This window comes from Paralichthys olivaceus, chromosome 5, assembly GCF_024713975.1.
Source record: "Paralichthys olivaceus isolate ysfri-2021 chromosome 5, ASM2471397v2, whole genome shotgun sequence".
NCBI lineage: Eukaryota > Metazoa > Chordata > Actinopteri > Pleuronectiformes > Paralichthyidae > Paralichthys > Paralichthys olivaceus.
In genome coordinates, this window is record NC_091097.1 from 10,265,043 (window position 1) to 10,284,608 (window position 19,566).

General features: G+C 43.2%; 2 protein-coding genes and 2 long non-coding RNA genes across 6 annotated transcripts in view; 3 read left to right on the forward strand and 1 right to left on the reverse strand.

Annotated features, from left to right (window-relative positions):
* The first annotated feature begins 678 nt into the window (after nucleotides 1–678).
* Nucleotides 679–2,424, forward strand: aanat2 (arylalkylamine N-acetyltransferase 2). The gene is made up of 3 exons (XM_020094646.2): nucleotides 679–1,087; nucleotides 1,282–1,436; nucleotides 1,538–2,424. Exons 1-3 carry the CDS (start codon nucleotides 922–924, stop codon nucleotides 1,841–1,843), a joined length of 627 nt encoding a protein of 208 aa, XP_019950205.2. The 5' UTR covers nucleotides 679–921; the 3' UTR covers nucleotides 1,844–2,424.
* A 34-nt stretch (nucleotides 2,425–2,458) lies between these two features.
* The window catches only part of rhbdf1a (rhomboid 5 homolog 1a (Drosophila)), a 28,930-nt gene continuing 11,822 nt past the window's right edge, over nucleotides 2,459–19,566 (reverse strand). The window contains exons 2-19 of one of the 3 annotated variants that reach the window (XM_069525629.1): nucleotides 12,895–13,039; nucleotides 12,659–12,798; nucleotides 12,027–12,131; nucleotides 10,089–10,302; nucleotides 9,175–9,381; nucleotides 8,871–8,993; nucleotides 8,558–8,721; nucleotides 7,827–8,078; nucleotides 7,587–7,698; nucleotides 7,394–7,468; nucleotides 6,885–7,046; nucleotides 6,671–6,771; nucleotides 6,517–6,580; nucleotides 5,468–5,562; nucleotides 5,310–5,385; nucleotides 4,917–5,017; nucleotides 3,691–3,844; nucleotides 2,459–3,535 (exon numbers count right to left, since the gene is read on the reverse strand). In XM_069525629.1, coding sequence (XP_069381730.1) covers nucleotides 3,116–3,535; nucleotides 3,691–3,844; nucleotides 4,917–5,017; nucleotides 5,310–5,385; nucleotides 5,468–5,562; nucleotides 6,517–6,580; nucleotides 6,671–6,771; nucleotides 6,885–7,046; nucleotides 7,394–7,468; nucleotides 7,587–7,698; nucleotides 7,827–8,078; nucleotides 8,558–8,721; nucleotides 8,871–8,993; nucleotides 9,175–9,381; nucleotides 10,089–10,302; nucleotides 12,027–12,131; nucleotides 12,659–12,798; nucleotides 12,895–13,011 — 2,682 coding nt within the window. In that variant the 5' untranslated portion in view covers nucleotides 13,012–13,039 and the 3' untranslated portion in view covers nucleotides 2,459–3,115. Of the gene's footprint in view, nucleotides 3,536–3,690; nucleotides 3,845–4,916; nucleotides 5,018–5,309; nucleotides 5,386–5,467; nucleotides 5,563–6,516; nucleotides 6,581–6,670; nucleotides 6,772–6,884; nucleotides 7,047–7,393; nucleotides 7,469–7,586; nucleotides 7,699–7,826; nucleotides 8,079–8,557; nucleotides 8,722–8,870; nucleotides 8,994–9,174; nucleotides 9,382–10,088; nucleotides 10,303–12,026; nucleotides 12,135–12,658; nucleotides 12,799–12,894; nucleotides 13,040–19,566 lie in introns of all 3 variants that reach the window. The other 2 variants (XM_020094809.2, XM_020094811.2) reach the window with 2 other exon arrangements.
* Nucleotides 11,921–13,892, forward strand: LOC138407856 (uncharacterized). Its single transcript, XR_011241179.1, has 2 exons — nucleotides 11,921–12,368; nucleotides 12,638–13,892. It is a non-coding gene; the product is annotated as an uncharacterized lncRNA (long non-coding RNA).
* LOC138407855 (uncharacterized) lies at nucleotides 15,732–18,516 on the forward strand. The gene is made up of 2 exons (XR_011241178.1): nucleotides 15,732–17,326; nucleotides 17,680–18,516. It is a non-coding gene; the product is annotated as an uncharacterized lncRNA (long non-coding RNA).

Consider the following 19,566-nt stretch of genomic DNA (forward strand, 5'->3'; position numbering starts at 1 on the left):
ATATCCGGTGTTTTCTCTGAGAGAGATAAGTCTCTTTGGACTTTTTTGTTGGACCTGGTGTAAAATCTTATCATTAACAAAAGATTCTTACCACAGTGAAAAATTAAAAATTAAAATAAAAAATAATTAAAATAATAATAATAATTTCTTTGTGTTTTGAGGTATGGGACACAAACAAATTATTGCTAAAACTATCCTGTTAAATGTGTGTCTAATTAAAAATTTTAATTGCTTTATCGTATTTTATTTTTTAGCATTAAAAATAAAATAAGATAACTAGATGCTTGTTTGTTTATTTCATTGTTTGATTGTATCCATTATCTCTTGTGTTAATTTGTTTACATTAGTTTTTTAAAGTGTATTATAAATAGTCATTATTATTCTTATTACTATTATTATGATTTCTTATTATTATTTTCTTAGTTTTTGGTGTAGGAGATTTTATTGCTATAACTATTCTGTTATGGTAAGTATAAGTATATGAATTGTCTAATTCATATACTTATGTCTAAATATGTAAACTGTCATTTATGCAAATCGGGAGTTGTCTCTTAGTTTATTAACATAGGAACCCCCCCTCCCCTCAGAACAGCATGTAAGTCATTTGAGAGCGGATTTAGAGACTTTGGAGGCACGTGCACCGACAGCTAACCTACTTTGAAGTGACCACCTCACAGCATTCAGGGTTCAGAGACACAGAAGAGGAGGAAGACAACAGAGCAGGAGGGACACAAAGGTCAGCATCTTCCCCTGCTGCATCACTGTCAGAGCTGTGGCAACCGCAGAGAACGGGGGAGGTTTTTCTTGCTGTCACTTCTCCTCCACTACACCAATATAGAGTTATAGGAAAAAGCTCTGGACAAAAGAAGAAGACAGAACAACAGAATTGCAACTTCCTGTTGAGTAAAGCATTGAGACATCATGGCACAGCCGGTCAGCCGCTCACCCTTCCTCAAGCCCTTCTTCCTGAAGTCGCCTGTGAGGGTGGTCAGCCCTCTGCAACAAAGACGACACACGCTCCCTGCCAGCGAGTTCAGGAACCTCACGCCACAGGACGCCATCAGTGTGTTTGAGATTGAGAGAGAAGGTAAATCACAAAGATTTAACTGATTTGACAGATGATAAGTGAAATATTCTGCATTTTGCATCTCAAACACTGGTTTTGGGCTCTTTGTTCCAGTTCTAACTTCAAAGAGAATACATTTCTTTCATCCTGTCTTTATGTTAAGTCCCAGGACATGATCCACTGTATAAACTGGTTCCCCCCCCCCCCCTTCCCAGCATTCGTCTCTGTGTCTGGAGAGTGTCCCCTCACCCTGGATGAGGTGCTGAACTTCCTGAGTCAGTGCCCTGAGCTCTCACTGGGCTGGTTTGAAGAGGGACAGCTGGTGGCTTTCATCATTGGCTCGGGCTGGGACAAGGAGAGGCTTTCACAAGTATGTCATTTCACAGAACATGTGTAAAAGAAAATATGCCAAACGCCATGCAAATTACTGTACTTGTTCATTAATGCTTCTGTGTAATCATTCTCCTCCAGGAGGCCATGACTCAGCACGTTCCAGACACCCCCGCTGTGCACATCCATGTGCTGTCGGTGCACCGCCACTGCCGCCAGCAAGGCAAGGGCTCCATCCTCTTGTGGCGCTATTTGCAGTACCTGCGTTGCGTACCGGGCCTCCGACGAGCTCTGCTGATTTGCGAGGACTTCCTGGTGCCTTTCTACCTCAAGGCTGGCTTCAAAGAGAAGGGCCCATCAGCCATCTCCGTGTCCAACATGCACTTCCATGAGATGGAGTACACGATCGGTGGGCAGGCATACACCAGGAGGAACAGTGGCTGTTAGTCCCTCAATTCCAAAGACCAACCTAATGCTTCGACTTACTCACCCACATTAACAGACTCAGGGCAGAAGAGATTTAGAAAACCCAGTTGACAGATGGAGAGATTGAAGCGCAGGGCCAGTAAACACCAGTGGACTGGGTTCAGTATCCTCATGTGCAGCTCAAAGCTTGCTTTGACCCACTGAGCGAGGAGTGACGACTGTGTTAGGCCAGAACGGACAGAGAGTGGATTCCCTTCTTCATGCAAGAAAAGATACGAAACAGCGGCTTTGGAGATGATAATTGGGCTTAACAGACATTCAATTATTTTCCTTTTCCTACTGGTAACAACCAGTAACATATTGTAAGCTCTAAACTGTTTTACCATCTAATCATTCATATTTCATGGTTTGTAATTTAATCAAGGTAACAAATAGGAAAAAAAATAGAGTTGTGGTATGAATACTATTCTATTTTTGTAAACCATTCAGTGTGATTACAGTAATATAGAGTAATTTGAGGATCTATATATTGATCATGTAGAATCTAATAATGCTCCGATTCTATGTTGCTTCATGTGAATAAACTCTTTCAACCTTCAAAAGTCGTTTCTGGTAATTAAGAGAAAGTCACACACATTTGATTTTGTAGTTGTTTTTTTTACTGTTGTTTTCAGTTACATGTGAGTAGGCAGGTAGCTAAAACACTACCGTGTTCAAAACAATCATCACTTCTTGAGAAGCAATAAAACAAATAAACATTCGAGTGCTCAGCATAAGGTAACAAAAATATGGCAGTAGTTGGTACATTTTATCAACAAGGCACCAAAGGTATCAATATTTGATTTTCGTCCCTGCTTCAGTATGAGGTTGCTTGAATAATAATAATAATAATAATAATAATAATAATAATAATAATAATAATAAAACCTATGTCTGGAGTGTGATTGTAAAAAATAAAAAAATCCTTCTCTTTGTACCAGCGCTGGTTTCTGTAATTCCTGCCTGACGTGTAAAGGGCAGCTGGGAGCTGAGACGAGGTTCAGAAGTGCCATACCTTTGTTTCACTTGACAGTGAAGGAGTGAACTGGGAGGTGATTAAAAGAAGTTTTTATGATGAGTGGCATAGGTATTCATAATGACAGAGTAAAAAAGCACAAGCATATTCTCATAGTTCACAGACGGGGGGGGGGTTGACAGTCCACAGCCACACAGGAGCAGAGTGGGGACACATACTGCCTGACATCTATTTTTTTTGACCTGTTGCCTCCCTGTTGAGCTCACGCTATCCGCCCCTCAGTGAAGGTGAGCGTTCAGGTCGTACTTCTCGCAGAATTTGTCCGTGAAGGGGATGCAGGTGAGCAACTCGCACCATTCACACTTTATGGGGTAGACGTAGAAGAGCACCACGAGGCCTGAGAAGAGGCCGACAAACACCAGCAGGAAGACGATGATCTGGCAGCGTTTGCGGTACAGGTCCATGCGGCCGAAGCTGATGTACGGGAGGAAGGCGAAGGACAGGAAGAAGCCGGAGATGAAGCCGCTGATATGGGCGAAGTTGTCGATCCAGGGCAACAGTCCGAAGGCAAAGAGGAAGAGCACCACGCACAGGAGCTTGGTGAAGGCCCTCCAGGGCTGGGCCAAGATCTGCCAGCTCTGAAACAACTCCACAAACAGGCAGGCCAAGATCCCGAACTGAGAGCCAGCTGGACCCACCTGAGAAGAAGACAGCAGAGGGAGATGTGAGCCGGAGAAAATGTATGATATGATTTAAAAGTTATTTTCGTAATGTGGTGTGATGATGATCTGGCAGAGAGAAATCTCAGCCTCATAATATTTTCCGGTTGTGTGGGGATCTGACAGGTGATCACCTCTGCTCTGTAGGGCAGGAAGATGGCCGAAGCTAAGTTTCCGGTGATGCCACTGATGATGTAAATGATTGAGATGCGCAGCCAGCCCGCCAGCTTCTCCAGGTCCCTCAGGATGGTCATCTGGAAAGCCACCGACACCAGGCAGTGAAGGATCCTGGGGAGGACAGACGAGGGAAAAACGTGCTCACGTGCGTGCAATGTGATGTTGCAATGCGGTTGTTTGTGGATGGGAAGCCGCTCTTGTCGGGGGAAGATAATCTGTCTGCGTTGAAGAGGCAAACCCCCTGAAAAGCCGACTTTGCCCATCAACAAAATCGAACTCTATCTCGTCGAGGCTTAATGAGTTCATGGAGCGAAGGCACTTTGTTTAATTACCCAGGAGACAGATAGCAGACAGCAGGAAGATGAAGCACTGCTCCTCTGAGCTGTGAGGTCAGCTCTTTGTGCCGACTGACAGCTACAAACTACACCACAGTGCTGCTGTCACGCTGATATTCAAAGTCTGTAATTGCAAGTGATGAATGTGTTCATCAGCATGCACATTTTAGGCATATGGAAGTTTTGTAGGACAGCTGGTGGACATGTAAAATGTACTTATTTTAGTTATGTACGGTACAGTAGGGCAGTGCTATGCCTATAACCTGAATTATTGGATTGGTTCTTTTCAACATAAATATCTAAATATGTGTTAAGTCACATATTTGCCACTCTATGATTGTTTGTTCAACAGACTGTAGATAAAGATGGACGACACATCTCCCACTTCTTCCCACTATCCAGAAAAGAACCCGAAACATCCCAGATATGAACTCCGCCATCTTGGGCATTTGGAGACCATCTTTACATACAGTCCATGGTTTGTTTCCTCAGCTGCTTTAAATAAATATATTTTATCACACACACTTTTCCGTGTGTGACAAACATAAACATGATGTGATCTTTTAAACATCCTGCTCCTTGCTGCTGGGTGCAATGTCCCTGACAGAGCCTGTTAAACTGAGACTAAGCAGACCTTCAGCTCTGTAAAATGTAGCTTCGACTGATTCATAGGAAGAGCTCAGCTGCTAAATTGTGACTCCTGGGTCGATTTTGTTTTATTTGCACTCTGGGTAGTAAAAGCTTTACACTCAGATTTAAAAGATTTCTTTTTATGCTATTCCATCTTGCTGTATGGATATCTGATGAAGCAAAATCACTTTTCATGATCATGACAGCTGCCGACTCACCCAGCATGCAGGAAAAGTGAGAGCCACAGCCTGTAAAATTGATCTGGAATCTCAGGGTTGAGGAAAGGCAACAGGCCACAAACATCATCCATGCAGTGCACCTGAAGAAGGACAGAGGAGAGCATGTTCATTAATGCTCCTCAGTCATACGACTCATACGACTGAAGTGACAATCTAAGATCACAAATAACATGCAACTGGAGTACATAGAAATGCTTGGTGAGCTCTCGCTCTCACTCAGTTTTCAGGAGGCACACAAAACAGTACACTCGATTAAAAACAGCAACAGATGCAGCACAAAAACTTGTTGCATTGAACAGCTTCTCCCCTTTTTATATCCCCACGAGAAAATAAAAAGTTTCATTTGTGCACACCAAGGAGACGGATTCTTACTTGAGAGCAGAGAGTAGCCTCCTCATGAAAGTAGCCCTTCATGAAGTCGCAATATTCCCGGGATGTGATTTCACACCTTACAGAAATACAAACAGCAGTTAGCAATCTTGTAAACCAGTCACCACATCATATTTCAGACTAGTAAATGTTTTTCTCACCTCGCCTTGGTTCCAATGCAGCAGGGTCGGCCTGTGATGGTACAGTCTATATGAGGCAGGTTGGTGTGGTTCCCTGTGTTGTACCTGGTGCAAATCTAAAAGACACAGCAGAGCGTTAATCCTAAAAGTTTGATACATTTCAAGCTGAATCACAATGAGGATGTTTGATGTAACAGCTGATTCACTTTATATCTACTGATGCCTAATCTCAAACAACTTTTAAAAGTGGCAAAATGCGTCAGCTGGCGACCTCACCCAGCGTCACCAGCATGTCGCACGGCCGACATACAGAGAGAAACAACCATTCACACTCACATGCTTTTGACCGTGGGAGGAAAACGGAAAAAAAATGCTGACGCAAGGAGAACATGCAAACAGAGAAAGGCCCAACTGGGATTTGTGCTGTAAGGCGTAACCACTGCACCGCCATGTCGCCTAATATATCTAAGTTTCCATTCAAAACAAAACTCTGGAGCCAAGACTTATTTGCACAACTATGTAAGACCAAGAAACCAGCATGGTTTCATAGGGAGTGTGTTTTATTTAGACAGAAATACAGTGGTGTATAACTGAGAAAGAAAACCTTTCCAATCTTATCGACCATTGAACTACACTACTGGTCACATTATCCACAAGTTATCTCAGTATTGATGTGTGCAATACATATTTGATGATTTGCCAGGAACAATGTAAAACAAATGTATTTTTTTCTAATCTTTATTATTTATTAATCTTTATTCTACTATTCTATCTTTAATCTTTATTTATTTCTAATCTCTAAACAAGTCAATCTCTAAACAAAGATAATCTATTACTATATCTGGCCGAGGAGTGTCTGTGTGGAGTTAACACATGCAGACACATGCAGACTGGGGTTAGGTTAACAGGTTAAGAGTCTAAATTACCAATAGGTGTGAATGTGAGTGTGAATGCTTGTTTGTTGACCCTGTGAAATGCTGGCAACCTGTCCAGGGTGTAAGCAGGCTCTCCCCCAATGTCACCTGGGATCTCTTCAAATCTGAACACCGGGAAAGGTTTACTGTACTCACCGGCCACTTGGTGATATCATCAGGCCATTCATGAGGTGACACCGAGGCAGGCTCCAGACAAATCCTGTAAAGAGACAAACAACATGCATACATGACGTAACAATGTTAATCTATTCTTTAACTTCTAAATGGAACATCTCCTGGTGCGTCTAACCTGGGGTCCTGATGGCACACCGAGCCATACTGTCTGTTTTCACCGTTTAACAGGGGGGTGCTGGAATGCTTCGGCCACTTCACCCACACAGCTAGAGTACTCTAGAAATAAAACCGCAGAGTCATCAGATTAAAAACTGCCCACAGCTTCGAACTGTATTTGAATTTATAAAGGTCAAGGAACACAAAGCAATGAATTAGATTTGTGTACAGACCGAGCATTCCTCCTCTGAGGTTTGGACACAGCCAGAGCGATCGTTCCGCACACAGCAGGCAGAGTTGCGTTCAATAGCTCTCTTTTCCCTGATAAGTTCATGCACCTGCTTGTCCTGTCGCATGCAGGGAGAATATTTGGCCCCCAAGTGGATCAGAGATTCCTGCAATGGATAGACACAACAAAATTACCATTACCAAATTCAAATCCAAGTTGTTGTTTTTTTCAGCCAATGCACGTTATAAATAGAGCTTGAAACCTGCAGCTACCAGTAATGTGTAGCTGAGATAATGTGGATTCAAGAAGGTAAAAACATATTTGCTTTCGCAATTTTACAAATATTTTGGGTTGATTCAGATCTGATTTATGTTATTTATTTTATATTTCTACTATATAAACTAGACAATTAAGTGCAGTATTGTTCGGCCTTGGTGGCGGTGTGTGCTCTACATTCTTATTGCTTTTGTTATTTTCATCAGTTGAAAACATTATGCAGAGAGGAGAGCTCACCGAACCCGGCCCGATCCAGAAGTTCTCCTGCTGCACAAACTTGACATTTTCATACACGCCTTTGTTTCTTAAAACCTACATCAGAAGACATCGAAACACAAAAATCTTTCAAATTAGATGTGAATGTAGTAATGAGGGGAGATCTTTTTGATGATATGTTGAATAAATCATTCATCAGAGCGTTCTGACTCACAGAATCAACCGTCTCATGCTGGGAGAAGCCCACTGGTGCAATACCGTAGATGCATACAGCCAAGATAGTGATGAGCAGATGGACAAAGGTGATCCAGTATGTAAAAAAAGGCCTAAAGAAAAAGAAGGAATGTACTTTAAAAAAAAAAAAACTAAAAAAATAGAACAGCAGCACTCATCATTCATCAGTGTCCACTGAGGGAAATGGAGATAAAGAGCAATCAGATATGTGGTGCGGTACCTATGGTCATCCATGTCCTCTATCTGCCTCTTGACGTAGCTGTCAATACGCTTGCGGTAGGTGCGGTTCGTGAGCTTCCCCACCATGCCCAGCCCATACGGCCTCTTCTCCCGGGCGAAGAGCTTCTTGACAGGTATGACGATGCGCTGGCCTCGCCTCTGTCCGTTAACACTCACCACCTCCTGCCGCAACGGCACCTTTGGTGGTCCCGGAGTTCCTTCTTTGGCTTTACGCCACCCTCGCTCCAGAGGTCTGCGGGAGATAACAGAGGGGAGGAAAGAGGGAGACGAATATGAAGAGAGGTTTATAACCGCAAGGATGAAGAAATAATATGACATTCCTCTGGTTTTCTGTATCAGGTTGAGCCTTTTCTGAGACTTTTGAAATTGATTTTTATCACTTTGTACTTGTAAGAGTTAAGACATGGCTTTATCACCAGTGACATCAATAATAATAATTACTTGAAACTGGTTTCAACTAAGATGGATCAGTGTTACTCACCACACATGATACACCTATGCATTTGTACATTTTTCTATGCACTTAATGTGTATTTCTTAATATTATTACCATCGTTGTTTTTAGTTTTACACTTTTTATTTATTTCCTGTCTCACACGCAGTTTCCCTGCAGGGATTAATTCAGTTTTTTGTGATGTGATTATTTTAAAAACTTTGTTTCACCATAGCTTGTAAAACTGACACTGCGGCCACAGTTGCACAGTTACTCACAGCATGAGGTGACTTCTCTCCAGCTCTGTCTTATCGAGGGCGCTGCCTGTCAGCTCCATCTCGTCCATCTTGCTGCTGGGCTCCGCCTCCTTCACGGCCGCCTCAGACGGTGACTCGAACACCTCGTCTGCGTACGTGGACAACTCCTCCTGCATCAGAACATCCTGTGAAAAGAAAACTGCTGATCAGAAAAAAACACAATCTCTTGTGGTTTTGTAAAACTAGAATTATTATTCATTTATAAATAAAAAAAAAAAAATAGGGTTTCATCGCAAAAACAGCAGAATAAGATTATAGTTGTTTTTTGAATTACTCTGGCGAAGAATGATGTGTCCAGCTCATCTTGAAAGTCCATCACATCTTCCTCCATGAAGCTGGCAGGGGTAAAGCTTCGTCTTTGGGCCCGTCTCAGAGTGCTCTCCCGTAACGAGCGCCCCTGAGAACCACACAAACAAACAAATCTGCTTCACAGCTGCAATGTTTCCTTCACAAAGTAACACAGCAACAATGAAGGCCTATAAAGTACAGGAAGTTTGTTTATTCATCATGTGCTATTTTTTGTACACATTTGTATTCGATCTGATCGGGGTAGGGGGGGTTTCATCTCTCTCACTCACTTTGACCAATGCTGCTGCAGCCCTGAAGCTCATCTTTGCCACTGACTCCCTCTTACGCCGGCGAGGCAGTCGGTTGAGACCTGAGCGGGAGCTGGTGAAGGAACAGAGGGAGGCAGCACCGGGGGTGATGGGGGTTTGAGGTACGCTGTAGCCGTCAATCTCCTCCACCATACGGAAGGCTCGCCCTCGTGCCAATGGGTCCACAATCTGGAGACCAAAAGGGGCGAAGACAGTAATTAGAAAGAGCAGAATATCAATACACGCCAGCGACAGGCAGTGACCTGAGAAATTATGTTTTCGGGTTGTCCATGCTTACCAAAATTGTGAACACGATATCTTAAGAGCACTTAGAGGGAATTTCTTCAAATTTGGTACAAACGTTCAGTTGGACTCAAGGATGAACTGATTAGATATTGGTAGTCAAGCTCAAAGGTCAAGGTCACTAGGACCTCACAAAACCCTTTTTTGCCTCGTGAAATGTTTATCTTAAGAATGTCTCAAGAGAATCCTTTTAAATTTGGTACAATAATCACTTCAACTCATGGATTACCTGATTGATTTTGGGTGGTCAAAGGTCACAGGGGCCTTTCCAAATAGTTGTTGGCCTCTTGACCAAGTCTGCCTTTCAGGATTTTTTCTCAAATTTTGATTTAGTTTTTAATTCTACTATAATATTAGGAGTCAAAGAACAAATGTCATGATGAGCTAATGAATCTGGAAAAAACGTAGGTAGACTGAAACTGCACGTTAGCGCAGGCTGACAACCACAGGATGGTAATTTGATTTCTCATATGAATTATCAAAAGACATTCAACACATGCTCTAGAATATATTATATTCAAGAATATAATTGTTGACTGTTTTCACGACTTTCATAACAAAAATTATTGATGTGAAAAACAACATTTCCTCACCTTTTGCATGCCATGCTGTGAGGAGGGGACATAGAGTGGAGGCGGGGTCTCTGTGCTGGTTAAGGAAATGTTGTCCTGGCTGGGCAGATCCATCTCTCGTATCACCTGCGGCTTCAGCTTCCCGTAGCGCAGGCTGCAGTGGCGTAGACTTTTCCTCTGCCATTTCTGAGTGGCATCGCCATCTTTGCTGACTCCAAACCAGTCTGCTGTTCCCCTAATGCCACAAACACTGCGCTTTCAGTTCTGGGTCACAAAACTCAAGATAAAGCAGGGAAACGGTGGTCTCAGACTTTTGGACCCCGGTGCATAATGCTTCATTTCTCACAGGCAGAGATGAAGTCCTATCTGGCACAGTGACACTTGAAAAAGAGATTGCTAACCCTCTGTATATGGAGGAGTGGATCGGCAAACATGCAAGAGACTGATAAGCCCGCACTCCCCTGGATGACATACAGTAGATAGTGTATGTAATAAGAGCAGTAAAAGGGAATATGCCTGGGCACGTTTTATGTTTGTCCGAACACTGGGAAAGAGGACAGACAGCATGTAGGTAGACACAACTTCTAACACACTGAATGCATGGTGCACAGTCACACACTCCCAAAGCCTTAATGCTCAGAGAAAGAGAGGATTACAGTAGTTCTGATGGTGCGAATAAAATCCTATTTATTCACATGTTCCTAATCTTAACTGACACGAGCAGACACCAAATCCAATTAACAAAGAGAATGCAGGATTTTTCCAGAGCTTTTCTTTTTTGTGTGTGTGACCCTCTCCACTCTCTGTTAAACCACGATGAATACACATGCAATCAAGTTGCTGGTAGTCGAGGCCTAATAAGTACCAGAGCAAACAACGTTGCTGCACCCTGAGGCCAGGAAGTGGAAGTGAAAACATTCTTCAAAGAAATATTCAAACAAGCAAGCTGCTTTTTCTGACTAATCACCAGCTGCAAAGAGACAGTTCCATGTATTAGGTGAGAATCTATTTCTTACTCAGCTCACTGGTTCTTTCAGTGAATAATTCTCACCAGTCCTCTGTTCTTTAAGAATGAGTCAGTGGAAAGTTAATAGCTGATATTCTAGAATAGCACCAGTGGACACAGCCCTGACAATCCTTGAGATGACTGATCCCCAAAAGTGAAGTCAAAGTGCCTCAGTCTCGCCAGTATAGGTCATAAATCCTGCTGTCCTCCATGTTAATCGATGGGAGGTGGCCCAAACTAAAAAGTCAAAGCACCAATCAGATACATTTTTCTTAGTTTCTGTTATTTTAGGTCAGCCAATCTATTCACAAATCACAATTTACCTCATGTGGACTTGACAAGGTGCAACATTCTCTGTCCTTAACCCTCGACTAGAGTGAGGAAAACTATCAAAATACTTTCAAAATTCTAACAGGGAAAAAACAGCAGAAACCTCATTGATCATTTTTTCTGGTACGTTTGGTGTTTTGTTATCTGATGCTACTGTACCGGTGCACAAGCATTCGTATTTGGGATATTTTGGCGGTTTGGTTTTGGATTGAATTGGAGAAGCGTTGCCCATCCTTATTTAAAGTCCTTGAGCTGAACATAAAAACTAAAGAGGCGTTGAGAAAAGTTCTGCTCCGATGAAACACCTATTTGTGTTGGATGCTGTTTGACGTCAAGTGTAAGGAAATGAGTGACACCCCCACCCCCTGCTGCCAGGCTGCATCTTTACTGTGACTGAGAAATCAAGAGGAACTTGTAAAAGGGAAATTACAGCTCTTGGTTTCAGATCTTCTTATGACTCATTTAAAAAAAAACACAGCTGCGATAACAATTCTTGTGAATCTAGTGATGTGGGAGAATATACTCACTTGTTCTCTCATTGTAAACAAGTGAGCAAACACCAGACCTTCATCCTGACCCTAACACCTGCGGTCTTGTGGGGGGGGGGGGACATCCTGCCGTACCTGAGCAGGGTTCTGGAGAGCGAGTGGTGTTTCCTGGTGCTGCGGCGAGCAGCTCGCTGGCCCTTAATAGGCACCGTGTTAATCCGCTCAAAGTGCACCCTTCTGCTGCTGTGACCAGGCAGAGCAGGGGCCAGAGGGAGGCGACGAGGGACAGAGGAAAGAAGGAGGAAAAGAGAAAAGACAACAACAAGGCAGTGAGAAGGAAAGTGGCAGCTGGAAGAGGGGCTGTCGAGCACCGAGAGCAAAGCAGTTTTTCATCCAGATTAAAACATTAGGAAAGTTCCAACCAGGCAGATGGTACTGAGGTTGTTAATCAGAAACAGCCATGCAACTGGTAAAAAGGTAAGGAAAGCAGAAACACTGTGACATGCGGAAGAGTTATGCAATGGGACACAGGCAGCCAATATTCTCCATTTACTGCAGCTCATGAAACTTATATATATAAAACATTTTATTCCATAAACCAACACACACACACTGTTGTCTACCAGATGTAAGCAGCAACACTACTTGCAAGCTACACTGTCAACACAACCATAAAGCTTGGGATATTGAATGAGTTCATGCTATATCACACACATTAATATGTCCAATATATTGAATCAATCCAGTGTATTGCCAGCTGCCTGTACCTCTTTATGGTCTGAGTGATGGATGACTGGCGTTGCAAGACAGGCCGCCGGGTGTCAAAGAAGTCGCGGGGCGGGGACTGGAGGTGAGAGGTCTCCACTGGCATGCTGATACTGCGCAGGAACCCCTGCCTCTTCGTGGGCTGCAAGGAACAGGACACAAGGCCAGAAGGAAAAGTTAAAAAACAAGTCAGGACAAAAATTATGATGAGAGGGGTGATTCGGCGAGAGAAGAGCACCTGGACAAAAGTGGGATGCTCGTCCAGTGACATCTGAGCCGTGGGAATGTCCAGCCTGAGCCAGGGAGGTTTCTTCCTCTGCAGGCTGCTGGTGCTCTCTCGCCGTGGTTCAGCCATGTTCTCTGTCCCACCCCAGGCCTGCCAGCTACAGAGAGAGGGAAAATGAGAAAAACCATGTTATTGTAATGAGTTTCAAAGAATTAGAAATCACATGTCATCTTAGGTAACAGTCATAAAAACACATGATCACAATCTAATGCTATTATTGCAGCCGTAAACATGATGATTACAATGATTTGTGCTGCAGAACTGCTTCACAAGAGGGTGCTGAGGCCCCTGAGTTCAGTCAAGCATGGGCGTTCACATATTTCAGTTCATTAGAAAGTCAAGCGAGAACACTCTTCAGCTGCTGATCACTTCCCCAAAATAGTTCACGGAGCCGTTTGAAAAAAGCACTAAGTACTCAAGCTGCAGCTTGAGGAAGTTTTGCAGTCTTAAAAACATAATCCCTTAATTCTACAGTTAAAATCAAACCTAATCCCTCTTGGTGGTTAAAAGTTGTTCTGCTTCCAGAAGCCATTTATCAGAGTATAATGACTGTGCATACATTCCCATGACAGACCACAGGAGGTGCACAGTAAACGTCAGCATCAGACAGCCTGCCTGCAGCTGCAGCCTTGTTATCACCACCCCTACGTTTTACTGTCCCACCACCTAACCTCACTTCTCTGGGCCTGCTGGTTCATTTCCTGTTGTTTTCTTCATTCCCATCATTCTCATTTAACGTGAACTCCTTTACCTTTTAAAAGAATACAGACATTATTCTCACTTCAAATATGGTAGTATCTCACAAAAACTATGTGTGGCTATGCACTGTTATGAATTTAAATCTTTTTTACTCTATAGACAAGAGCAAATATACAAAATAACTAGAGTTGTCCTCAGTAGAGTGCATACCTCCGGCAAGGCCCAACCATCCCCTTAAATTAAAACAAAAAGCCACATCAAGTTATCTCGGCTACACATTGGTGGTAGTTACCGGTTTCCAGCTCTATTTCTTTCCATACAGCGGCTGAAAAAAATCCTACACCCCTACAAAACCAAATTCAAACCCACAAGATCCTGATATTTTTGGGATCTGCACAAAATTGCACACACTCATCAATTCTAACCTCCCGAAATATGATTCACACATAATTCTCTGGGAAATCAACGAAAAATCTTAGATGTTAAAGAAAACGAAAAAAAAATCCTGGATCTGCAACAAATTGTAATGGGTTCTTTCTTGACCCATACTACATACTTCCACCAAGTTTTGTGGTGATCTGCCGTTTAAACAAATAACTAACAAAAACGTAGAGGACTGGGAGCAATAACCAACTTTCTACAAAGCACAAATATATAAGAGGGCCGTCTCCTCAGCTACTGAGCCGTTACAAAAACAAATTCATTTATTTTTTTCTCCCTTTCCCGTCCTTTTCCTGTCTCATTTACTAAATGCCTCACAAGATGGCATTGTTACACATAGTCATTAAGTCACATCCGGGGGTTTTGAGCCCTTGAGCAGCCACAGCGGGTCATGTCCTCACTTCTCTGGTTACAACTCTTTGAAAAAGAGAGGAAAAAAGTCCTCGTCCAGTGACCACATCTGTTTTGTGTTGCCAGTTTGACACACCACAAGCTTCTGTTTTAGCCCAAGTGATGATGGGAAGCGTTGTCAGTATATCTGGGCAGGGACAGAAGGAAAACCTCAGAGTTGACGGGGCAGCAGAGGTCATCACCAATGTGTTAATATTTAAACACGGTCTAGGCCTTGCTGACAGCTATTTCTCAATTCATCGGTTCACAGAAGGACACTGGTCCAGTTCCTGCATCATTTATGCCACAATAAAGTAGTCAGGAATGGTAGAAGAAGAAAAACTAGCAGTGGTGGAGAAAGTGCTCAAACATTTTACTTAAGTGACAGTACAAATAAAAAGACAGAAATGTAGTATAAGTACGCATTTACTTTTCAACTTGAGTAAAATACTTGCTTTTAAATAAATCAGCATTAAGTATTCAAAGTAAAAGTACTTGCCAAGTGTATCCTATTCCCTAATGCAACGGTCTAGTACTTCATTATGGCTGAGTCTCGGCTGTGGTCTCTTCTGAATCCATTTGCAGTCACTGAAAAGGGCGGGTCTAATGTTACCTACCCACTCTGATTGGATCAGGGGATTACTTTAAAAGAGTAGAAAGTACAGATACTTATATATTAAGTGGAGTAAAAGTTAATTAAATCTACTTAAGTAAAGTATAAATACATTAAATATATACTTAACTACAGTAACTAAGTAAATATGCTTTGTAACATCCCAACACAAAACTAGATTGGGTTTTAGTACAACATTCTGCATTGTAGTTGTTATTATAATCTATTCACTGTCAGTCTGGGCATTAAGCTTTTATATTGAATGTCTGACCTCCAGTGACATTGTCTGGTTGGGTGATACCAGATTAGCGGAGCAGACTGGACTCCTGCCAGCAAAGTGACACTTTGAAGTCCTGCGTCAGTTTGACCCAAATATTCAGTGTCCGCATGACTTCACTCGTGATTTATATTTCATTATTAAAAAAGAAGAAAAAAGACTGCAGAGTCATGGACTTCATCTCTCTCGCAGCCCAATGTTTGACAACTGCAAATGTGACACCAGTATCTCAGCTTGTGCACAACTTACTGCTGCAACAACAGCCCGCTCCCTCTCTCTCTGCCCCAGGCTGGACCACCCGACATTTAATTACTTTTGCCATTAGTCCAAACAGTAATGCTCCTGATACAGGGCAGATCTGGGAAAGGGGGGAGCTTGGATCTGAACTGAAAAGGACAGCAAGGGTACCTGCTTTTCCTCCATGATTAACAGTGTTTGATTGCTTCAGCTTTGGTTGCTCCTATTCGCCCTGTCGCAGCAGCTCTGCCTCCAGAGATTGAGGCAGCGATGGGTGGAAGCACACTAACCAACCCCCATTGTTCCTGTGCCGAGCTTCTCCCCGTGCTTTCTGCTTTTTTTTCCTACTGTCTCCCACTCATCTCGTTCTTACTTACACGTGATTGCTTTTTACAGGCGATTAAAGCCCCACAGCTCCTCTATTTGCTGTCTACTTGATTTTCATATTAAACCCACACAAACTATTAAAAAAACATTCAAAGCGATGTAAATAAAGTGAGACAGTGGCTGAAATATCTGACTTTCAATTAAAGCCAGACCACAGCCATTACTGAACATCTGTATCCCACACACTGTAGACTCGTAAAAGTTAAAAGCTTTGAAAGTCTGTCTCCCTCACTCTCTCTCTCTCTCTCGTCCTCCTCCAAAGACAACATGGCAGCTGAACTGGCATGGGCCTGCAACTCTAGAGGAGTTTTTCTGGAGCAGTTGGCGTGGTTGCCGTCAGAACTGCTACTGATTAATTTCTCACTGTGAGCATAAAATGTCAGCCATCTCTCCAATGAGTGATAACCAGCAATCCATGCACCACAGGAGCTGGTCCCTGTCTGAGAACGATGTGGCTTCACAGGCCGGATGTCCTTCAGAGGTAGATATCCTCAGGGGAAGGTGAGCTGATTGAATTCTGTGTTTGTCATCGATCCAGGCTGGAGGATTAGTCCTCCCATGACACAGCATCTTATATGTTCATGGACAAGTTTGACACTAAAAGAAAATCCATCTAGAAGCAATAGATTCAATAGACAGGACTATACTATTAAAACTATTCAACCCGACCGGCTGCTCAGCTAATGCACCATAATATCTTATCTTGTTCTCAAGGTGATTGTGCCTTTTCAATGTCGCATGGCAGTGATGCGAAGTGTGTAATAGTTTCCCACAGTGTTTACATTCCAAGCTCCGATTTGAAGCTGACATTCTTCAGACCGCCACAATTAATCTAGTTTCATCAAAAACATTTGTTTTGACTTGGAGATTCACATCTCGAAGAGGGAAAAAAACACAACTTTGCACTGCGCCTCATGAGAGATTGGCTTCCTGCTATCGCTTGGTCCTTGTGAGAAACTAACACTTCCCACTCAATCCCAGTACCCATGACAATCCTGCATGTGCATGAATTGTTTTTTCATTTTAAGGACTGACATTGCCCCTCCGAGGCATTTCTCCTCTCCATTAGGCAGGGGAGGAGAGACAGACAGGCGGACAACACACAGAGGACGAGCTGGTGTCCCTCCAGGTGCAGGGATGTCCAGCAGGCCATAATTACTGGGGTTGACAAGCATAACCTGCACTCATGTGTCTGGGGGGCTGCACTCTCATGTTCTGCATACAAACTCCAGCCCAATGAAGTTCTCTGTGCCATCATTTGATATAATCACTTTGTAAATGGTCTCCAGTCATGCAGAGAAAGGCACTGGCTTATGACAACAGAGGCCCAGCTGTGACAGGTGAGGTTTAAAGTCAAACAGAAGACAGTGCTCTTAGTATCACCTTGAGCATGCTGGTGAAAGAGCAAAGTGGGGGTGGAGGCTTTGTTTTGTGCAGCAGAACAAATTTTCTGTGGCCGCTGTTCTGCTTCAAATATGTAGAGGGTTGCAAGAGAGCACTGGCCTCCTGTTTGTCATTCATCATAATTTAAACAGTAATCTGGTTCTTTTATACTGAAGCTGTCAGCATCAGATGGCTGCAGTCACCTTTTTTACAATCTCCAGACCCTGTTCACTGCTGTACAAAAAATGTTTTATGATCATACGTTTCTGAGATAGTCCTGTGAAATATTCTTGCAATCTTCTCTGTCCAGGGCCAGCTTGAATCTCAGTGAATGCTTTACCCACATTCCTCAAGATCCCAGGCTGAAACAGAACCACGCTGAAATGGCAGAGCAGGAAACCACATGAAGTCTAACCATTATGGACAGGAGCCTGGCTGGTTTCCGGGAACTGTGTGTACTCTGCTGCTGTGCACTACTCTATGGGAGCTGCAGCCACGCCGAGGGTGGTTGACAGAGCTTTGTCACTGAGGCTGACGGAGCCTTAGGTGGCCGGCCCGGGTAGGGCCCCCGCTTGCCTCCAGCAGGAATTTTATGTAGGCAGGGTGGTCAGTGGAGAAGAGGACTTGCTGCTTCGAATCCATGATGGGTGACCTCATTAAATCTGGTTATAGTGAGAAGTCCGGTTACCTCATTCTTGAGAGTTGCAGCGCTTCCTGGCCTCAGGCCTTCATTCCTCCTGTCCCTCTTTCATCCTCCTTCCTGCAGGTTGCTGCCGCGCCTACTACAGGTTAACTCTTCCACCACTTCCGCTCAAATAATTCCTATTTATTAGAGATTTTCAATTTCGAGTGTTATATATTATTATTATAATTCAGTGCATTCTAAGCCGGTACAAGGTTGATTTACAGATAACTGTTTTCCTGAAAACCCGATAGCACAAACAGGTTATGTTTGGTTTTCCCCATGCCTACACAGTTAGTCATTCACTATAAATGCTCCTACTATCCATTGTTTCTTTAGACTCACTCCTAGCAGCAGGCGAGGCTTGAAACAGAAAACAATGGAGGGAAACAATGTTATTCAGGCTACTCTCCTATTCTAACATTTATTCTGTTCTCCTCAATATTAAAAGACATGCAAACCAAATCATGTTCTCTAATGAAATGCTGTGTACACCAGACACACTCAGTGTTGCCATTGTGAAATCATCCTCAATGTACAGTGTTGAGTTCCCACAAATGGGATTTCGTAATTTTGAGCAGAAAGTCATGATCACGCAATCCCTGTAGCGAAAGGGTGGAGGCATTTGAGAAACAATATGAAGAAGCAGCAGATCTTGCATCCCACCTCGTTATATGATCAAAACATAAACCATTTGTACTGAGCAACACTGCGGACGTGTGTGTTCTGCGGTTCCTACAGGCATCTGAGGCCCATCTGTAAATTAACTGAAAAAAAATGTGTTTGATCTTAATATAGCACATTGTAATTCAGACCAGGATGAATTAAGAAGCTGGTGTAACTGCAAAGATACTGATAGTTCATTTGAGTGAAGAGAAACACAGAGGGGAAGAAGGCGACTAAAATAAATGTGTTATATTGCAGCGCAGGCGTTAATACAAGGTGACTTCGACAGTTGTGGAGGATACAAACGAGGAGGGAATTAGAGCATTTATATGATGTGTCTCTTCTTTTCTGGCAACAATGAAAACAGCACGACTGACACATTGCTTCCCAACAAACACAACAATGAGATGTTACAGTGCAGGCGTAAAGCCTCTCAGGTCTCTCCATCTCCCTTTCCACACATCTTACAGGAAAGAATATACACTCTGAAATACAACCGCAGAGTGGACTGCAACTTAGCACAAGTAAAGGTGCCGTCATCGAAATGACCCTACCCATGTGACAGGCTGTCATGCCATACCAACCCTTACGACATTAAAAAACACATACACAGAGAGACATCAGAAATACCCGTCGCAGCTGACCCTGAGATCAAGTTTCCTGGCTCGCTCTGGGGACAGCATGGTGGATAGGGCTGCTGTGAGTGACAAGGTGGGAGATTGAGACTAGGCCTGGATGGTGGGCACAGCCAAGAAGGGTGGAGCAGCGTGTTATCACAGTGGTCCAGGTTTCTGTCAGGAATTTTCAAACAGGGAATCATCCCTTTAGTCTCAGTGGTTTCAGTCCCGA

Bases quoted from the DNA above. Each gene is read 5' to 3' on its own strand.
- aanat2 (XM_020094646.2), top strand. From the start codon at position 922: ATGGCACAGCCGGTCAGCCGCTCACCCTTCCTCAAGCCCTTCTTCCTG. The intron at 1,088-1,281 runs GTAAATCACAAA...CCCCCTTCCCAG, and splicing joins GTTTGAGATTGAGAGAGAAG to CATTCGTCTCTGTGTCTGGA. The intron at 1,437-1,537 runs GTATGTCATTTC...ATTCTCCTCCAG, and splicing joins ACAAGGAGAGGCTTTCACAA to GAGGCCATGACTCAGCACGT.